The 20,683-nt window shown below is 36.6% G+C and overlaps 2 protein-coding genes, 1 non-coding gene and 1 pseudogene across 5 annotated transcripts; 2 read left to right on the plus strand and 2 right to left on the minus strand.

Moving 5' to 3' along the window:
• Positions 1-739, minus strand: LOC18608267 (uncharacterized). The gene has a single exon (XM_018114866.2). It carries the CDS (start codon positions 666-668, stop codon positions 285-287), a length of 384 nt encoding a protein of 127 aa, XP_017970355.2. The 5' UTR covers positions 669-739; the 3' UTR covers positions 1-284.
• A 766-nt stretch (positions 740-1,505) lies between these two features.
• Positions 1,506-1,591, plus strand: TRNAM-CAU (transfer RNA methionine (anticodon CAU)). Its single transcript is given in 2 exon segments — positions 1,506-1,543; positions 1,556-1,591. It is a non-coding gene; the product is annotated as a tRNA-Met (tRNA).
• A 1,367-nt stretch (positions 1,592-2,958) lies between these two features.
• On the minus strand, positions 2,959-7,659 carry LOC18608268 (chaperone protein dnaJ A6, chloroplastic-like; annotated as a pseudogene). The gene is made up of 8 exons (XR_016024740.1): positions 7,389-7,659; positions 7,008-7,119; positions 6,564-6,705; positions 6,349-6,406; positions 5,645-5,687; positions 4,424-4,472; positions 4,217-4,297; positions 2,959-4,094 (listed from the first exon to the last, which is right to left on the minus strand). The product of XR_016024740.1 is annotated as a chaperone protein dnaJ A6, chloroplastic-like (transcript).
• Positions 7,660-8,310: 651 nt separating this feature from the next.
• Positions 8,311-12,151, plus strand: LOC18608269 (uncharacterized). Of its 2 annotated transcripts, none has more exons than XM_018115601.2 (4): positions 8,311-9,264; positions 9,497-9,638; positions 9,722-10,885; positions 11,508-12,151. In XM_018115601.2, the coding sequence occupies exons 1-4, from the start codon at positions 8,408-8,410 to the stop codon at positions 11,871-11,873; spliced, it is 2,529 nt and encodes an 842-aa protein (XP_017971090.2). In that variant the 5' UTR covers positions 8,311-8,407; the 3' UTR covers positions 11,874-12,151. The 2 variants fall into 2 exon arrangements, with proteins under 2 accessions (XP_017971090.2, XP_017971091.2); XM_018115602.2 differs by having other exon boundaries at positions 9,725-10,885.
• The last annotated feature ends 8,532 nt before the right edge of the window (positions 12,152-20,683 follow it).

Here is a 20,683-nt window from a genome sequence, read left to right on the forward strand (position 1 = left end):
TTAACGAAGATAAACAAGAAATATAATGTATATAAATCCACATATAGGAACATTTCTCAAAGTACACCAATCAATAGGCAATTAGGCAACTGCCATTTGCACACAACAAATTAATAAAGCATCATGAAATGAAACGAAGACAAAGGAAGTAGTCTTTCTGTATAAAGGAACAAAGAATACGAGCGATCCATGCTCTCTCTCTCTCTCTCTCTCTCTCTATATATATATATATATATATATATATATATATATATATATATATCAGGTAACTTAAACGGACGGTTTCAAGGGCTAGTTTTTGCAGGTGGTGGGGAGAAGAATGGGATGGATGGAATCGTAGTTGGGATAGTGGGGATTGAGGGCATGCTAGGCAGTGGAGGCAGGGTGAACTTTGGGGCAGTAGGCAAGGTCGGAAGGGTGGGCATGCTAGGAAGTGGAGGAAGGGTGCCGACGTTGGGCAGAGATGGTTGTGTAGTTGGCAATGTGGGAATTGTTGGCTGAGGGAGACTTGGCAAAGATGGCAACGGTGGTAGCGCTGCTCCAGGCAAAGTCGGCATTGCAGGCAAAGGCGGCAACTGAAGAAGATGACGAGCCCCCAGACTGACATTGATGCTGGAAAATGACAAAGCCATGAAGAAAGCGAGCATGAAGCTATTGAAAGAGGCCATTTTTTGAATATATTTTGTAACAATCAAGAGTGTGTTTCTTAGTAGAGGAGAGGAGTTATCTTAATCAAGGTTTGAGTGAGGAAAACAGGGCAGGTGTTCGATTTATATAACCTGAAACCAGGGACTTGACCTATCAGGTTGGTGAGTTTATGCTCAAGTTTGGTTGGGAAAAAGTAGATATTCCTTTGGAGCTTCTTGTTGTAGCTCACCTCCTCAATACGTCTTGCCCTAGGGAATCGTCAAATATTGTAGTTGTTGTTGGCCAAATATAGGATGGTCAACTGGTTCAGGGTGGTAAAAGTTTTGAGTTCTGATTGGTGGGTTAGCTAACTCCATTAGCCCAATCAAGATCAACAATTAGCTTTGCCGCGACAGCAAATTGGAAAATATATCTAGACCGGTGTATCCATTTTTCATCTTTGGTTGGTATGGATGCATGACTCTTACTTCAGGAAAAATCAAATGACCTTCAGTTGATAAACTATAGGAGAATTACTATTAAAGCTCCGACATTAGAAACTGTATGTTTTTCACTTCTAAAATTTGCCTTTCGAAAAAAAAAAAAAAAAAAAACAGATATTACTAATACCAAGCTGCTGCAGGCAGACTGTTTGAGTAGGCTGTTCAAGAGCTGAAAATGTGGCAACTCTACTTCTGCTAGCCGGTTTTGCCTCTAAAATGGTGAGATGCAAGCAACTTTTAAATGAATAAAAGAAGTCGGCAACGATTGGTAATGTTAACCACAAATATATGATATATATCTAGGAATCGTCTGTCCTCGCGTGCTATTTTCGTTTATTAAGAACATGTTCAATAGAATTACCATGATCAGACAAAGGGGTGGTGGCGCAGTTGGCTAGCGCGTAGGTCTCATAGCTATCTGAGTTATCCTGAGGTCGAGAGTTCGAGCCTCTCTCACCCCATTTTATGTTTTCTATCTTTATAAAATCATTTTTACACAAGATGTAACACAATACTTTTTAAGACTAATAAAATTGTCATTTCTACATAGGATGTAAATATTATAATGTATTGTTTTTCTATATAAGTATTATAGTGTATTGTTTTTCTATCTTTACAATGTCATTTCTACACAAGATGTAAGTATTATAGTGTAAAATCAAATTCATAGTAACACACAAGACGTAAGTATTATAGTGTAAAAATATCATTTCTATACAGGATGTAAGTACACAGGATGTTAGTATTATAGTGTATTGTTTTTCTATCTTTATAATCTCATTTCTACACAAGATGTAAGTATTATAGTGTTTTGTTTTTCCATCTTTATAATGTTATTTCTACACAGGATGTAAGTATTATAGTGTAAAAATGTCATTTCTACATTGGATATAAGTATTATAGTGTAAAATCAAATTCACAGTAAAACAATATTTTCTAAGACTACCATTATGTTTTTCTCTTTTCATAGTGTCATTTTCTAAAACTACCTATGTAAGTATTATACTGTAGAATCAAATTCATAATAACACTATTTTCTAAAACTACCATTACGTTTTTCTTATTCTCATAGTGTTATTTTCTAAGACTACCTGTGTAGTGTCATTTCTACACAGGATGTAAACATTATACACATCAAATTCATAGTAACACAATATTTTCTAAGACTACCATTACGTATTTCTACATAGGATATAAATACTATACACATCAAATTCATAATAACACAATACTTTCTAAGACTACTATTACGTTTTCTATTTTTACAGTGTTGTTTTCTAAATCTATCAGTTTTTCTACACAGGATGTAAGTATTATTTTTCTTGAAAGGTGAATTCGTTGGCCTCATCAGCCACAAAACGCCATTGACAGTCTGAAGCCGTAACTGCCAAAGACTCCCTATGGCATATCCAGAGTGGCTGGGGCAAAGAGCTGTACAAGTCAAGAGCTCTGTTGCATTAAGCGACATTGGGATCTTACAATGACCAGCAACCGAACCAGAGACAAAAAGACAACTACTCTAAAAAACTGCTGCGCTTGAAGATTTTGGCAGCCAACAAGGAGAAACTATCGGGACAAACAAAAAGGAGAACTCAGACCTCCCTGTAACCTCAACACCAAAAGATACAGAAGAACAACCCAAAAATGACAAGCCAAAGTCCCCTGAATCAAGCAGAAGAACCAAAGCACAAAAAGAATCCTACCACAAAAAAGCATCGTAAGGAGAAGAACTCAGAATCCTTCGAAGAACATCTTCCCCTGCAAGTCTCCCATCAGCAGACACACAAGACGACAATCACCAGGCACTCAACAGCAAGAAGGAAGGCTCACCTTCAAAAGACCACAGCACCATCTAGATGTAAGTATTATACACATCAAATTCATAGTAACACAATTGTCACTTTCTAAGACTACCAGTCTTTCTACACAGGATGCAAAAATTATACACAAATAAAAATTCATAGTAACACAATTGTCACTTTCTAAGACTACCAGTCTTTCTACACAGGATGTAACTATTAAACACAAATAAAAAAGAAAAATCATCCAAAAGAATACTTCAATCGTTGCAGCATAACTTGTTATATGGAACCCACAGGCATTCCAGAGTTAAGGCTGATGCCAATATGCCCCCTATCTCCTACCATTAAGAGTCTTGGTCTTCTTCAGGTTGGCTAGTTCTTCAACAAGCTTCCTTTCTTCATCACCCAGCTGTCTTGCGATTTCAACCTGTACTCTTAGTAATTGGTCCCCCCTCATGTTGCTTTTATTCAGCAAGGGCACACCTTTCTTTGCCATGACCCAGGTTGTTCCTGGCTAAATACCAGCGGGGATTTTAAGATCAGCCATTCCATCCACTGTTGGCACCTTCACTATTGTCCCCAACATTGCATCAACATAAGAAATCTTGCATGTATAGAGAATGTTCACGTCATCCCGTTTCAATACAGAGTCTGGAATCACTTTGATGACAACAAAAAGATCACTGGGAGTACCCCCTCTCCTTCCTGCATTGCCTTCTGATCTGACTCTCAACCGACTACCAGAATCAACCCCAGCAGGGACCTTCAAGCTAATCCTCTTCGATTTTCTTACCCTTCCCTCGCCGCCACATGTGTTACAAGGAGTCAATTTTTCCCCAGTCCCACTACAGGCAGAACATGTCATCACCTGCTGGAAGACGCCCAGTGGAGTCCTTGCTGATGAGACAACTTGCCCTTGCCCACCACATGTGGTACAGGTAGTTGTGTTGGTCCCTGGCTTTGCACCTGAGCCATCACAGGTGGTACAGCAGTCAAGCCTGGATACGTCAATCTCTTTTTCTACCCCAAAGATAGCTTCCTTGAAAGTCAAGACAAGATTGAAAATTAGATCTTCGCCATCTGCAGCCATATTTCTGGCACCTCTATTTCAAATGTCCATGTCGAATAATGAGCTAAATAGATCGAATGGATTGGTGAAGTCCTATCAGAATAGAACAATAAAGATTTGACTATGTAAGAAGAGAGATGTGTTTAAAATAAAGGATGATGGAAATGAAAAACAACCAATCTCATTGTGTTATTTCTTTAATCGAATTCACTTACCCCCATGCCCATATTAGAACCTTTAAGACTATCGTGCCCATACCTGTCATAAATAGAACGCTTTTCATCATCAGACAGGACCTGCACCAGAGTATTTGTGATCTTTATTTTACAAATATCTTAAACAAGCAATTGCCATGGTTATCAAAGCCCAATGCTCAACCAGGCATCAACAACCAAGAACCCAGGTTTGAAATCACATATTACCTCATAAGCTTCACTAATCTCCTTAAATTTCTGTTCAGCTCCTGGTTCCCTGAGGCCACAATATATATCACAGAATTTAGCAATTGCAAAAATTTTTCCAGAAAAATGTGTACTCATTTAAGTTATGTCATGTTAAGAATATTACAACGAGAACTATCAATACAGACAAAAACTTGTATGCAAACAGAAACAGGGACAGACATAACAGTGGATAAAATAGTGAACAATGTGGATCTTAACTACATGTTTTAGCTAATGGAGGGATCAGAAAGGCGACAAAAATGAAAAAAAGAGGTTGCAGATGATAAGAAATTCCAATACATCCCCTCAAACAGAAGTACAGAAATAAGGCACAGACCACTGAAATAATATTTCAGATCAGGCAATGTTTATGTAATGATTGGACATGGCAGATATAATAAACCTACAAAATGATTGTACCAAATGTAAATAAATTAATTATAAAAGCTGAGGGTGCATGTATCTAGACTCAAACAAAATATCACCAGACTCCCAGTCCCAGATTTAGCATTCACAAGCTTACAACTAGTTATTTCAGCCATTTTATTGGAAACTGCTTCCATGGCATTGTGTTAATTTGGATAAGTTTGAACAGTTGCACTTAAACAACTACAATCTTACTAATTGCTATAATAATGCTCAATTTTCAACGGGCAGTTCTTGTTGTCTAATCAGTGCCTTTGTGCAAACTTCATAAAGGCATGATAGCAACCACTAAAGCACATCAATACACTATTCAAGTACTCAATTGAGCAAGTGACACACATGATAAACCAGTGATTCTGGTGAATTACTGTGGTTCAAGGTGGCAGCACACCAGTAGAGTCAAGGTGGCAAGTCAATCTTCAGACTCCAGGAGCGCTGATTGGCAAACACAAAAGAACTAATATTATTTGTAGGATCCCAAGTCAATTCTATATATAAACTAAAATTGAAAGAGATATATTAGTTAGCTTTATTGGTGTGAAGATGAATTCACACTCTATTATTCTTATTGCCATAAAAATAATGTCTTCGCATGAATATTATATGATTATTAATTTTGATCTCATTGTAGCAATACATTAACAAAAACAAATGATAAAATCGATTTTTCCGCAGGAGAGGGTGGAGTGATGTTGATACTTGATGGATTTGATAGTCCAGCCGAAACCAGGACAATATGAACAGTTGCATAATTTAAAGGGTAACTTAAATTACTTGTTCACATCAGGATGATAATTCCTGGCAAGCTTTCGATAAGCTGAACATGGAAAGGATATAATCAGTAAAAATAAATCAAAAGAAAATATAATTATAATTCTAAGTTACATGATTATGATGGGTGAAGGAAATATTACAAAAGGGATTCTCCCAGATACTTAGGATGTATGGCTCACTTAGCAATAGGAACATAATAGGGATTGAACTCCCAATCAATGACTCTTGGAAGCCACCCAATTAGAACCTAAGGAGAGGTAAAGTAAAGGAAAAAGAGAGATTTAACTGGATCCATTGATCTATAAGCTTTCAATGAGTATGATGACAGTAAAGTACGCAAGGTGAAGGGGAAGACAAATCCTCCCACTGCAAAATGCATAGAATATTTGTACATAGAGTTACTACGATAGGACATTGACAATTCAAGACAAGCTGTCTTCAAGGTCAGGAATGGTAGATGAATATTCAACTCTACTGTATGGTGATGTATGGTTCAGAGTAGAGCTCAGATAAATAATGAATGTGAGATTGTTCCACAAAGACTATAGTGGAACAAGAAGAAAAATTAGGGGAAGATGGTGATACACATAGACCTCAAGGCCAGTTACAAAAAGAAAAGGCCATCATATGTGCCATGCCAAGTGAAAAATAGACAGATAAGGTACAAACATAACAGGCAACAGTGATCAGGGTAGTGTATTCACCGCTTTTTATGTCTAATTTGCTGGCACTTTTAGACACCCCAAGGATGGAATAATAATCCTACAATAACATATTTTGAATTAAATAGATATGCATGCAGTTTGGAAACAAAATACCAGAAATCAGGGGAAAAACCACCAGGAAGAAAGACAACAGAACGTCAGTTGTTACCACAACCATCACTGTACTGGAAAAGGAAAATTAAATGAACACTCACCTGAGTAGCTTTGACAATCAGACGCCTTGCCAAGTGGTGACACGGCTTTTTAGATGATGGTGAATGGGATAAAGTATGGGTCAAATTTTGAGAAAAAATGCTTGAACTTGAAAATGATAATGCTCTTATCTCAGTTAACACACTGCATAATAGAACAGAACACAATAAAATGATGATCTAAGAGAAAAATCAGCATTGATGTTTTGCAGATAAGAACACATCATCTGGAAGACAAAGTTGCACCTACTTAAAAAGGGAATTAAAAATTTTACAGCTAAGTGAAAGACATTTACTAAAAGATGTTTTAGTACATTTAGGATCATAGTACCAAAAAAGCTTATATATTTTCCTTTTAAAATAATACTACTACTTTCTATCCAAAAAACTAAAACATGGTCACTCTACATGAAACCAATTCTCAAACCTTTATGGAGAGAATCTCACCGTCCTTGAGGTATCCGCAATTTGTTTGTATTAGAGCTTGACATAAATCGAGGTCGGAATCCTGACCAAGTCACCGTGGTGTTTCCACAAGGTATAGTCGCCATACAAAACTCTGTATCAAGGAATCAAGACTTATCAAATAGTTTATATTTTGCGGTTTTGCCAACACCACACAAAGAATGTTGCCTTTGCATGTGCAGTTGGCACACAGTACACCAGAGATAAAAGAAAATAAACAATGAAAGGAAAATGATCACGGCAATATTGCTAGAAAAGCAATCAAGAGACCCAAAATCTTAAATCTTTTAGACATGTAGAGAGCATTGTAGATTACAGGAACAAAAATATGTAAAGAAGATGGGTTATTTCCGATGGACTAACCCGAAACTGCCAAATATAGCCCTTCTTCTCAGTTTTGGGGTTTGGGTTCCGCTGTTGGTATTGAATTATGCACTGCGTGCGGTGAGGCGCGGCTCCTGTCTTGGGGCAGTTGTGGGTGTGGAGGGAAAGGTTTGAAAGCAGAGAAACGTTTGCTTAGTTATACGTAAAGGGGCTCCGACACCAGCCTGCGGGAGGCAGGAGAGTCTTCTGGAAACTATCTATACCTCTACATTTTGTGGCAGCATTAATTTACAAATTATTATATTATTTATTACTTGTAAATTCTATATTAGGCATGTTTTTATAAATCTATACTACTATTTAAAGCTAATTTTACTTAGTGACACTAACACATTGTGGTAAATAATTAAAATTAGAATTTCTGCATACTCATTAGGCGCGTGAGAAATGAAAAAGTAAAAAAAAAAAAAAAGAGTTTTTGTCAACTAACAAGGTAGATTTTTTTATGTGCATGTAAAATAATTAAAAATAATTAAAAAATTGCACCCACTTAGTAACTTACTGGATGTGCAAAAATCCAGTATAAAATGAGATCATTTCAGCTACGATTTTTTAGCTGCACTGTTACATTTGTTTAATTACAAAATATGAGTTATAAATATGACTCCACATACATAATATTTTAATGGACTCTCATAATTCAGGGTTGTGATTAATTAATTGGAGTGTAATAATTGTAAAAAATATATTCTTGTATAATATAAAGTAGGTGGCCTCAAGAGTTAAATAAGAAAAAAATTAAACCGCTGATTTGATAGTACTTTGTGTGAAAACTAATGCACCATTTAGTTTTATTTATTTAAGTATGTAGGTATGTTGTTACTGAAATTAATATTTTTCACACTATCATGTCGAAGTCTTCAAATTTTATAATATGATATCATATTTTATGCATAAAGTCTTAATAAATGGACCAATCCTGATAAAGGAAGGGTTTTATAAATCGTACCATATTATTTGGGTCACCGCTATCCGCCGGCCACCACCACCCCACCGCAATGGCTACGCTCACCGCCGCTCAGCCACTAACCCTAGACTCTCTCCCTTTCGTAGACCTAACTACCCTAACCCAATCCGAGCTCCTCTCCCTCTCCCTTTGTTCTCCAACCTCCTTCGACCTTCACCGCTCCGACAACCTCGTAATCCCCTCCATCGACCGTTCCATCTTCAATGAATCCGCCGGCTCCCGTCGCCAGACATTCTCCCGCCCTTCCCCAAACAACCACCATTCGTCCCACCACCACCCTCTCCGTCACCGTCTCCCCGGCCTCCTCCCTTCCCCCAAACCGCCCCCTCCTTTCCCTCCTCTCCAAGATCCCGAAGCCCTAGAAAACCGATCCATAATCTCCTCCCTCAAAGTCTCCCTCAAATCCCACCCCGAATTCCACCACCTCGATTTCACTTCCCCTCCTTCTTCCCCGAGGGACGCGATGGTAAGTTACGGAATTAGGGATACCATGGTAAATTTCGAGATTAAAGATGCCATGGTCAGTCTAGGGAAGAGAAAGAGAGGAAGGAAGCCCAAAGTGCAGGCTGGGACTTCTGGGGAAGCGAGAGAGAGGGGTTTAGAGATTATGAATAAAAATGGTGTCGCCGTCGATTTGGAGGCGTTGGGTGGTTTGGACGATCCTTATGGGGAGGAATTGAAAAGGAGGACCGACGGAATGGCGGGAAATGAGGAGGCTTTGTTTGGGTTTATGAGAGATTTGGGTGGGCAGTGGTGCAGTAGGAGAAGGAAGAGGAGGATTGTTGATGCCAGTATTTTAGGAGACGCGTTGCCAGTGGGGTGGAAGCTTTTGTTGGGGTTAAAGAGGAGGGAAGGTCGCGCCTCGGTTTATTGCCGGAGATACCTGAGGTGATTTCTTGTTCATTTCTTTGCATGTTCTTTTAGTTTCACTGCGAATGTAAATAAAAATTTTAGTAGTTTTCTTTATTGGTTTTTTATATTAATTAATCATAGACACTTAATACTTATTTTTGGCATCTTTATGAGTTATGGAACAGCACTTTCCTGACTAATTAGAGATTCATATCATGCATAAACTTCAATTTCTCTCTTAGGCATTATCTTTCCCTTTTTTTTACAGTCCTGGTGGACGGCAATTTGTATCATGTAAAGAACTTACTGCGTACTTGCAATCCTACTTTGGTGGACTCCATGATGCACACCTGACGATGGATAAAGATGGTGACATTGCTCAGCAGGTCCATCAAATGGTTTCTGAAAATGTAAGTGAAGTTTGTCTTAACTTTGGTTGAACCCATGTAAGAAACTGGAATACTTAACATTGTTCGATATGGTCATGCAATAGCAGGGAGGTACCGTCCAGAAAGAGGATGATCGAAGGCGGTCTGATGAACATGAGAAGGAAGTCAACTTGCTGGGTATTGATAACCTGGCAGAAGTTCAAATACATGATCTTTTTGAATGCCATAAATGCAATATGACATTTGATGAGAAGGATGCATATTTACAGCACCTTTTGTCATTTCATCAGAGGACTACAAGGAGGTATAGACTTGGTTCTTCTGTTGGGGATGGTGTGATACTTAGAGATGGAAAATTTGAATGTCAATTCTGTCATAAGGTATTTCATGAACGTCGTCGGTACAATGGTCATGTTGGGATACATGTCAGGAATTATGTGAGAGGAATTGAAGATTCACCTGGTTTACTGACTCTTCCAAGGAGAACTGAGGTTGCAACTAAGCAAGAGTCGGCCCCAAGGATCTCTAAGATGGATGCTTTAATTGAAATTGCGCAGAATTCTATTCTTGAAACTACTACTACTGTGCCTAGATATGAACTCAATGATGGATTAAGTCCTGATAAATTGAATGCAGCTTCTAATCCAGAAATTCCTGCTTCTACTTCCGATCATGAAATGAATTCTGATTCTCCTTTAAGTGAATCTGGAACAGAGGATGACATGACTTATAGATCTGTGAATAAAGATTTATGTCAACAAAACAGTGAGCCTATGATCCTTTCTGAAAAGACAGAGAAGATTGATGAAGCTAGCAATGTTGTGAATATGGATTCTCTAGTGGATGCTACAATTTCTGCATCTATGGATGAGCAAAATGGTAGTATATCTGAAACTTTTGTCCGGAAAGATAGTTTAACCTTTCATGCTGATGAACTCAACAAGTCTTGTAGTGAGCAGCAAAGAAGTTCTGAAAGCAACTTACTTCTTCTCTCCACGGGCCAGGGTCTCTGTGATGTTGAGAATAATGTCAATTTAGTTGGTGCTGGCGCAAGAGAGCATCATAAACCTGAAGAGGTGGATAACAATGAGAATGCTGAGTTAGATATTGGTTTTGGAAACGGTTGTGGGCCAGCTGAAGATGTTGCACCAGAGACTATACATCAAACATCTGAAGAAAATGTACTTCAGGCCGAAGGGTCTGACTCATCAATGTCCCTATTGCAACCTCTAAATGGTACATTGGCATCAAATGCAATCTCAGATAAGGTATAAAGCCACTGTTCTGTTTTTTTGTTGCTTTATTAGTTACAATGTGGTGTAAACACTTTTGAGAATGTTGTGATATTCACAAAATCCTTATACATTTCCATTTCTAGATAGTTATCATTTACATTTTTCTTTTGCTGTCCAATTTGACTCAGTCTGGTTGCATAGTTGCCATTGATAAGCGTTCCTTATTAATTGATTACATTGGTTGATCTGGTTCATCAAAAGTTTTAGTTGGTTCCTTATTGCTCTTCTTATGATTAGTTTCTAAATGTTGTTTATAATTTTTTTTAACTAAAAAAAAAGTTATCTCTAGATTGGAAAGAAGATTGTAAACTTTGTAGTTTATTTTATATTTCGCTGTAGACACTAAATATGGTTGTGCAATGCGACATAGTTATTGTTTTATTGTTATGACATTGTTTTGTTGTTATGATATAAATTTAAACCATGCATTGATGTTTTTATTTATATGCTAAATCTTTTGCCCATAATAGTATCCCACTATTGCAGTTTTAAATGTCATAGCTTTCTTACAGATGTTAGATCTTCTAGGTAAAATGGTTGGCTGAACTTATTTCACCAAAGAAATTAGTTTAATGAACTCCATGTGTATTTGCAGGGAGAAGATGGTTTATGCAGCATTGATCGGAAGCATGACAATGTAACAGGATTTGATGAGCTGAGGTTGGATGAAATAGAGCAGATAAATTTAAGCTTTGGTGGTGTACAAGAATCTCCCTCGTTGCCAGAGGTTCCAGTAGATTTGGCTAATAATCCAGATATAGGAGGTGCTTATGGTTCCTCAGTTCAGTTTGAATCAGAAGCCTTGTTAAATATGGCTGGCAAGCATCAGCTTACAACTGTTTGTGTGTGGTGTGGAACAGAGTTCGACCAGGAGGCTATTGATTCTGAAATACAATCAGATTCGGTTGGTTACATGTGTCCGACCTGCAAGGGCAAATTTCTAGGCAACTCAATGCATTAAACAGTGGTTCAGCCATGCCCTTTGTTTTGTATAGAAGGAAAAATAAAAAAAAAAAGAAGAAGAAAAAAACAGTGGTTCGGCTATGAATTATCACCTCTCAGTCAAGCCTTTCATATTTGAGTTTTAGAACAGGAATTACTTGATGTGGGTAACTTCTATTAACTTTTTAATTGCCTATTGCTGAGCCCTTTGTTATGTTTTTCCTAGCTATTGACTTTGTATGGCTTCTGGCTGCTTTGATATATGTATATATCTTCTTAGATATTGGTATGTCTTAATTTGTTATTGTCTCTTATGCAAGATTTGTGCAAGTGGTTAGGTTATGTGAATTAGAGTAAAAAGTTAACTCAAAAATAGAGATAAGGGCATAATAATTACAGTATCTTGTGAAGTAAAATGATAGATAAAGTACAGGAGTAGAATTTGGGGCAGAATAATGAATATGATAAAGTCTTTTATTCAGTGATCTGTTCAAATAGCTGATATATGATAGGTTACATGAAATCTACGTAGACATTAGGGGTTCAAGAAAAGTAGCAGTCTGGGGTTTGTATTAGATTGAAGAAAAAATTTCAGGGCCCGTTTCTCAACTAGGAGTGAAGCAGCCTAGTCTAGGGTCTATTTGGTTTCTGGCGCGGTGGCAGCAGATATAAATGCCTGCAGAAATCTCAGGAAACCAACTATTTTATAAAGAGAACAAATGGACAATTAATTAGCTATCTTAGCATCTGACAATGCGCCACAATGACCTAAGCAAGTCGTAGATTCATTAAGGCTTTAATGGTATAGTCTTTGTACCATGATTATTTTTCAATTCATAGATTTTGCTGCATACATCACATATGATCTGGTAATTTGATGTGATCAAGTGGCAGCAAAGGTGGTAATTGATGTGTCAAATGCATCTGTTATAATTGAGGATTTTTTGGATATAAATAAAAAATTAAGAGTTGGTTTGGATATGATAAAAGATTAGGAACTTAATCAGAAAAATGACCAAGGTCAGGGGCTTTGTTTGCCATTCATTAATTAAATACTTAAGGATAGCATAATTTTGTTGACACTTGAAATATTCCTTATACAACTTGGCAGAGCATTGTCGACATACAACTTGGCAGAGCATTATCGACTATCTTAAAAGTAGGCCATTAGAATCCTCGTTAAAACTGAGGGCTCAGCCTAATTATTAGTACTAACAACTGCCAATCATACTCAGCTATGGTGGATATGCTAGTGATCTGTTGTGAAGTTGCATGCATATTACTACTGTATCTGTATTGTATTTGTTTGACATGCTCTTGCTATAACTCAAGTAGTTGGTTTGTCGACTTTCATTCAGTGAAACCCGAAACACGAAAGAATTTTGGTCTCATGTTCTGGACAATAACCTGGCTTCAACTTTCATCTGTAACATATTTAACCTTTCTAACTAATCTAGATTAGGTTGTCATATATATGTAGTATATTCACGTTCCACCTCTATATAACTGCCCGAACTTCTGTTGCTGTTTCAAAAGAGATAATCTATCAATATCCTAACCATTTGATCTGTGAAGTTTCCTGTTTCCTTTCATTCTGTTTTCTGTCATACCTATATTATGAGAATATGATTATTAGTACTACTCTTATTTTGGTGTCGGCAAATGGAAGATAATGTCAGTTGCTTATATGAATTGGTAGCACAGTGATATTCGACTTGTCCATCAATTTGTGAACCAGAATTAAACCAAAGGTACCCTCGGATATCTTTGAATATAGAAAAGCTCTGGCTTTTCTTTTTCATTTTTGAGTTTGGATAAGATTTTTGAAAACCAAGAGCACTAAAAACATTGTTATTGGTCAAAAAAAAAAAAAAAGAGAAATCAAAGGAAGAAAGCTATGAAATGAAATGAATTGGAAGCATTTGACAGCATCGAATTCATGATGGAAACTCCTCTAGTGGGAAAAGCATATTATCACACAATATAAAGGTGTTCTCATTATGAGAGATCCTTAAATTAATGAAAACCCTTTTTTGATTTTTGGGTAAAAAGTGTTGGTGTTTTTTCAAAATTAAAGGATATTTCACATGATGGAAGAGCTATCATTAGCTTAAAAGTTATGTTACGAAAAGTGACATAATGTGTCTATTAGATATATACATGTTTTCATGTGAATGGTTATGTCTCTTGGAAGTTCATATCCAAAAATTAAGAGACATGATTGAAAAGACACCATTACTCAAAAGTTAAAATGAATAGTTATTATTTCAAGATATAACTCAAAGGTTATAACTTGTGGGATGTATAGTTATCTATTCATAAGATGACTATTGAAACAATAACTATATCTAAAAATTGTATTGGCAAAAATCATAAAGATACTTTCTAGACAAAGAGGTATCTTTATGAAGAGGTTGTGTCCCTAAAGAAGAGACACTTGGAAGCCTATATAAAGGGCTTAGTGCCAACAATTTTAGACACACACAAAACACCAACACCAAAACATACCAAAGATACCAAAAGTGTTATGTTTTATTATAAACATAAACACTAGAGTTCCCACCATCTTCAAGATATTCCGAATTCCTTATCATTTACTTGTTGCAGAAAGTTGGTTATAAGGCCAAGCAACTTTACAAACTCTCGGGTGTATCTAATGGTCTTCTTCGTCAGTGCAATATGAAAGTTAGACGTTGGCTTCATTTTATCCTTGAGACTATTCGCGTTATTCCTTTTTGCATATCGAGTGGTGGGGGCGAAATAAGTCTTAAAGATAGACTTCTATTTGAAAGGTTCGCCTTGAAGCCAAATTTGCCTATTCTTGAATATCGTATCAAAAACCCCTATAAACACCAACAGTTTTAATACTTATTTTCATGGTATTCAAAATGACTTCACTTAAGGAGATGGTTACCAACTTTGTCAAGTTAGATCGCTTTGATGGAGGAGACTTCATTCAATGGTCGAAAAAGATGCGCTTCCTCCTCACGACACTCAAGGTCGCATATGTTCTAGAAACACCACGACCGAGTGAGGAAGATGGTGAAGAATCCATGGAAAGAACTCGTTCGAGGTAGAAATGGAATAATGATGACTACATATGCATGGGACACATTCTCAATGGAATGTCGGATGCATTGTTCGATGTGTACCAGAACAAGGCTAGTGCAAAGCAACTTTGGGACAAGTTGGCAGCACGATACATGGTGGAAGACACAAGCAATAAGAAATTCCTGGTTAGTCGTTTCAATAACTTTAAAATGATTGATAATCGTTCTGTTATGGAGCAATTGCATGAGCTTGAACGCATTCTCAATAGCTTTAAGCGACATGGTCTTAAAATGGATGAAGCTATTGTGGTTTTTTCAATAATTGATAAGCTTCCTCCTTCATGGAGAGACACAAAAAAATTCTTTAAACATAAAAAGAAGGATATGTCTCTCGAAGACCTTGGTAATCATCTTCGAATAGAAGAAGATTATCGGAAACAAGAAAAAGTCAAGCAAGATGAAAAAGAAAAAGATTCTAATGAGAAGAATCTTGAGACTTCAAAGGTCCATGTGATGGAAATCAAACCATCAAACAAACCGGTCAAAAGAAGACATTCAGCGCGTATGAAAGACAAAAGTCTTAAGTTCAAAAGGAACAAAAAAAGGCCATGTTTCTATTGTAACAAACTTGGTCACTTTAAGGCGGAATGTAGACTTCTGAAAAGCAAGACACAAGGTGTGAACAATCACAAGTTTGTGGCTGTGGTTTTCGAGGTCAGTCTTCTCCAAGATTATGGAGCATGGTGGATTGACACTGGTGCAACTAATCATGTATATAACAGCAAAAGTTTCTTTAAGACTTTGGAAGAAGTTGATGATGGAAACGTGCTATACATGGAAATTCCTCCACTGCACAAGTGAAAGGAAAAGGCACCGTGGAACTTGTGTTTACTTCTGGAAAGACACTTGTATTAAACAATGTCTTTTATGTACCAAAAGTAAGAAAGAACCTTGTGTTAGGTGGCTTGTTGAATAAGTATGGCTTCAAATTAATATTTGAAGCAGATAAGTTCATCTTTACAAAATGTGGACAATATGTGGGAAGCAGATATTATTGTGAAAACATGTTCAAGCTTAATGTCAATAAAAGTATTGCTAGTTCTGCTTATATTGATGCATCGTTTCATGTTCATGATAGTGAAGCAATCCTAACCAATTTATGGCATAATAGATTAGGTCATGTTCACTATAGAAGAATGCATGATATGGCTAAATTAGAATTAATACCCAACATTGATGAAAGTAATGATATGTGCAAGACATGCATGGTCACTAAAATCACGAGAAGTTCATTTCCTAAGGTAGAAAGAAGCACTAAATTGCTTGAATTAATACATTCTGATGTTTGTGACATGCATAGTACTCATTCTATCGGTGGAAAGAAATACTTCGTAACATTTATTGATGACTTCTCTAGATATTGCTATGTTTACTTATTGCATGCTAAAAGTGAAGCAATAGAGAAATTTAGAATTTATAAAAGAGAAGTTGAATTGTCTTGTGAATTGTTTGTTAAATGTTTACGAAGTGATAGAGGAGGTGAATATTATGATCCCAAGTATTTTGAGTCCACTAGAATTATACATGAAACTACCACTCCATACACACCGGAACAAAATGGTGTAGCGGAACGTAAGAATCGAGTTCTTACAGAAATGGTCAATGCTTTGCTTTCTAATTCGGGTTTGGGAAAAGGATTTTGGGGTGAAGCCTTATTAATGGCTTGCCATATATTAAATAGAATCCCAAACAAAAGGAGTAAAACTACTCCTTATGAACTATGGAAAGGACGAAAGTCGAACCTTAATTATTTAAGAGTTTGGGGATGTCGAGCCATAGTAAGGGTTCCGAGCCAAAGAAAAGGAAATTGGGTGAAAAATGAATTGAATGTATATTCATAGGATATGCTGAACTTAGTAAAGCATATCGTTTCCTGGTGATAGAGCCTAATGATTCATATTCCGTAAATACGGTTATAGAATCAAAGGATGCTATCTTTGATGAAACAAGGTTTAACTCAATTCCAAGACCCAATGAACAAATAACAAAAAGTGATAGTTCCTTAGAAAATGACGAGAAAACTATCAAGCTTCGGAGAAGTAAAAGAATTAGAAAAGCAAAGACATTTGGATCCGATTTCCTCATATACTTAGTAGAAGGTACAATGGAGGAAACATGTGAATACCTACCTTATTGCTTTAATGTAGAAGGTGAAGGTGATCCTCAAACTTATGAGGAGGCAATGAAGTCTCAAGATGCTTCTTTTTGGAGAGAAGCAATACAAGATGAGATGGACTCAATAATGGGAAACAAAACATGGAAATTGGTAGACCTTCCACCAGGTTCCAAGCCAATAGACTGTAAGTGGATTTTCAAAAAGAAAATGAAAGTTGATGGAACCGTGAAAAATTTTAAAGCAAGGCTAGTGGCAAAAGGTTTTAAACAAAAGGAAGGTGTTGATTATTTTGATACATATGCACCGGTAGCAAGAATAGCTACAATTAGAGTGTTTATAGCACTTAAATCTATATATAAGATAGTAATTCACCAAATGAATGTTAAGACAACATTCCTAAATGGTGAATTAGATGAAGAGGTGTATAAGGTTCTTGTCAAAGAATTTTGATATGAAAGATATGGGCATGGCGGATGTTATTCTTGGTATAAGAATAATGAAAGACAATAATGTCCTAATATTGTCTCAATCTCATTACATTGAAAATATTGTAATGAAGTATGGAAAGTCAGATTATATGCCTATGAATACGCCTTATGATTCTAATCTAAGGCTAGTAGCCAATGAAGACAAGCAAATAGCACAAAATGAATATGCAAGGGTGATTGGATGCCTTATGTATGCAATGGTCTGTACAAGATCGGATATTGCATTTGCGGTTGGGATGCTAAGTCGGTTTACAAGTAATCCGAGTAAACAACATTGGTATGTTGTTCATAGAGTTCTAAGGTACTTAAAGAGTACAAAGAATTATGGCATCTACTATTCAGGTTTTCCTTCGGTTCTAGAAGGGTATACAGATGAAAGTTGGAACTCAAATAGACCGGATTACACATCCACGATTGGATGGATTTTTACACTTGGTGGGGGTGCTGTTTCTTGGGGTTCTAAAAAATAGTCTTGTCAAGCGGACTCCACCATGGCGGTTGAATTTATAGCCTTAGCATTTGCCACCCAAGAAGCGTAATGGTTGATAGACTTACTTTATGAAATTCCGTTATGGCCTAAGTCAATGGCACCAATCTTGATACATTGCGATAATGAAGCAATTGTATCAAAGGCATATAATCAAGCTTACAATGGAAAGAGTCGATATATTGGACTTCGACACAGCATTGTAAGGCAAAGGATTAGTGACAGTATAGTCACTATAAGTTATGTGAGGTCTGGTGAAAATTTAGCGGATCCGTTTACTAAAGGTTTGAAAAAAGACATGGTTATAAAGACCTCAAGGGGTATGGGTCTCAAGCCTATTAATTAAATCGCCAATGGTGGGAACCTCGACGCTTGCGGCTGACCTGCAAGTCTTAGGTAATGACCATTCTACCACATGGTGATTGCAAGCACTAAATTATAATTTCCATCCCAAGGTGTATAGTGCTTGGTTCTCGTAATGTGTAAGGTAAGGCTGAACGAAAAGTTCTTAATAGACCCATAACATATATATGTTGAAGTACTATAATTACAGGGTACTTCTGATGGGGGCTACCTATATGAGTGGAAGTGCGACCGCTTTTAGGAGTTAAACGCTTGACTCTGACAGCACTCATGAATGGATACAAAACTCATGGCCATAAACGTGTTGGCAAAACTAGATACAATGTGAGCAAGGAAGCTTGTGTGTGTTTAGTGGCCCGATTAGTCAATGAAGAATCGATGGTTCAATGCTTGGTCAACCACTCAATTCAGACTAGAACCAACCACACTCACTAAGTGAAGGTTCAAATCTGTGGCATACCTTCATTTATGCACAAGTTTCCCAAAGTTGTTGGTATTTGGAATTTTGAAAATGGTGGGGGATTGTTGGTGTATTTTCAAAATTAAAGGATATTTCACATGATGGAAGAGCTATCATTAGCTCAAAAGTTATGTTATGAAAAGTGACATAATGTATCTATTAGATATAGACATGTTTTCATGTGAATGGTTATGTCTCTTGGAAGTTCATATCCATAAGTTAAGAGAGATGATTGAAAAGACACCATTGTTCAACAGTTAAAGAGAATAGTTATTGTTTCAAGATATAACTTAAAGGTTATAACTTGTGAAATGAATAGTTATCTATTCATAAGATAACTATTGAAATAATAACTATATCTAAAAGTTGTATTGGCAAAAATCATAAAGATATTTTTTAGACAAAGAGGTGTCTTTATAAAGAGGTTGTGTCCTTAAAGAAGAGACACTTGGAAGCCTATATAAAGGGCTTGGTGCCAACCATTTTAGACACACACAAAACACCAACACCAAAATATACCAAAGATACCAAAAGTGTAGAGAGCAAGAGCAAGAAAGTGTTATGTTTTATTATAAACATAAACACTAGAGTTTCCACCATCTTCAAGATATTCCGAATTCCTTATCATCTACTTGCTGCAGAAAGTTGGTTATAAGGCCAAGCAACTTTACAAACCCTCGGGTGTATCTAGCGATCTTCTTCGTAAGTGCAATATGAAAGTTAGACGTTGTTTTCATTGTATCATTGAGACTATTTGCGTTATTCCCCTTTGCATATTGAGTGGTGGGAGCGAAATAAGTCTTAAAGATAGACGTCTATTTGAAAAGCTCGTCTTGAAGCCAATTTTGCCTATTCTTGAATACCGTCTCAAAAACCCCCATAAACACCAACAAAAAGAAGCACCACTTTACTACAAAAAAAAGCAATGCGAATAGAATTTGAAGCAGTGACTATTTCAAATTCCTAATGGGGAATCTCATGAATGGATGGATGTCCATTAACAAGACTTAAAATGCATTGTACTTAGCTCAGGGAAGTTCAAACTTATGAATGTTGATGTGTCATTATAAAGAGAAAATCATACCATGATCCTCCATACGACCTAGGGGTCTGCTTGTTATAGATATTAGTAAGACAAAATAAAGAGAGAGAACAAAAGGAAAAAAAATACAATTATATAAATCATTAAAATATTATCTTATAGGTAAGGGTTTAGGATTTAACTAATGGGTACGTGATCACTAAATTATAAATTAAAATTAGATAAACATATGTAATAAGTAGAATCAGGGAAAGCAGGAGTAAAGCAGAAGCCTTAATCTCATCTCTGTAAAGATAAGATTATATATCATATGAAATTTGGGATATTTTGCAACTACCCCCATGTGTGTATTTTTCAGTAAGGTACCTGTCACTGTATGCTTCATCCCTAAGACGAAGCAAGAATCAGACAAAGCAGGAGTAAAGCAGAAGCGTTAATCTCGTAGCCGCAGAGTTTGAAAGGAAAACGCATCTGATTCTTGCTCTTTATTCTTCAGTAGAATAAAGAAATGAATCAGTGGCCGAAAGGTTAAATAAATAAATCAATCACTAAAGTTTCCATTGGATGATCACAAAAGCTATGGCCTCACCTTGGTTTAGATTTTGAATTCCTTAAGTTTGTATATATGCTTCAGGAGCCTGCTCTAATTAATTTGTATAATCTCTTGATTGAATTAACGAATTTTCTTTTTACTGTTTCATGAATGTTATTCATTCAATCCACCTTGATCCGTCTTTATTCGTCCAAATGCTTGGACGTCATT

The sequence above is a fragment of the Theobroma cacao genome, chromosome 2, assembly GCF_053813885.1.
Source record: "Theobroma cacao isolate CCN51 chromosome 2, ASM5381388v1, whole genome shotgun sequence".
Lineage (NCBI taxonomy): Eukaryota > Viridiplantae > Streptophyta > Magnoliopsida > Malvales > Malvaceae > Theobroma > Theobroma cacao.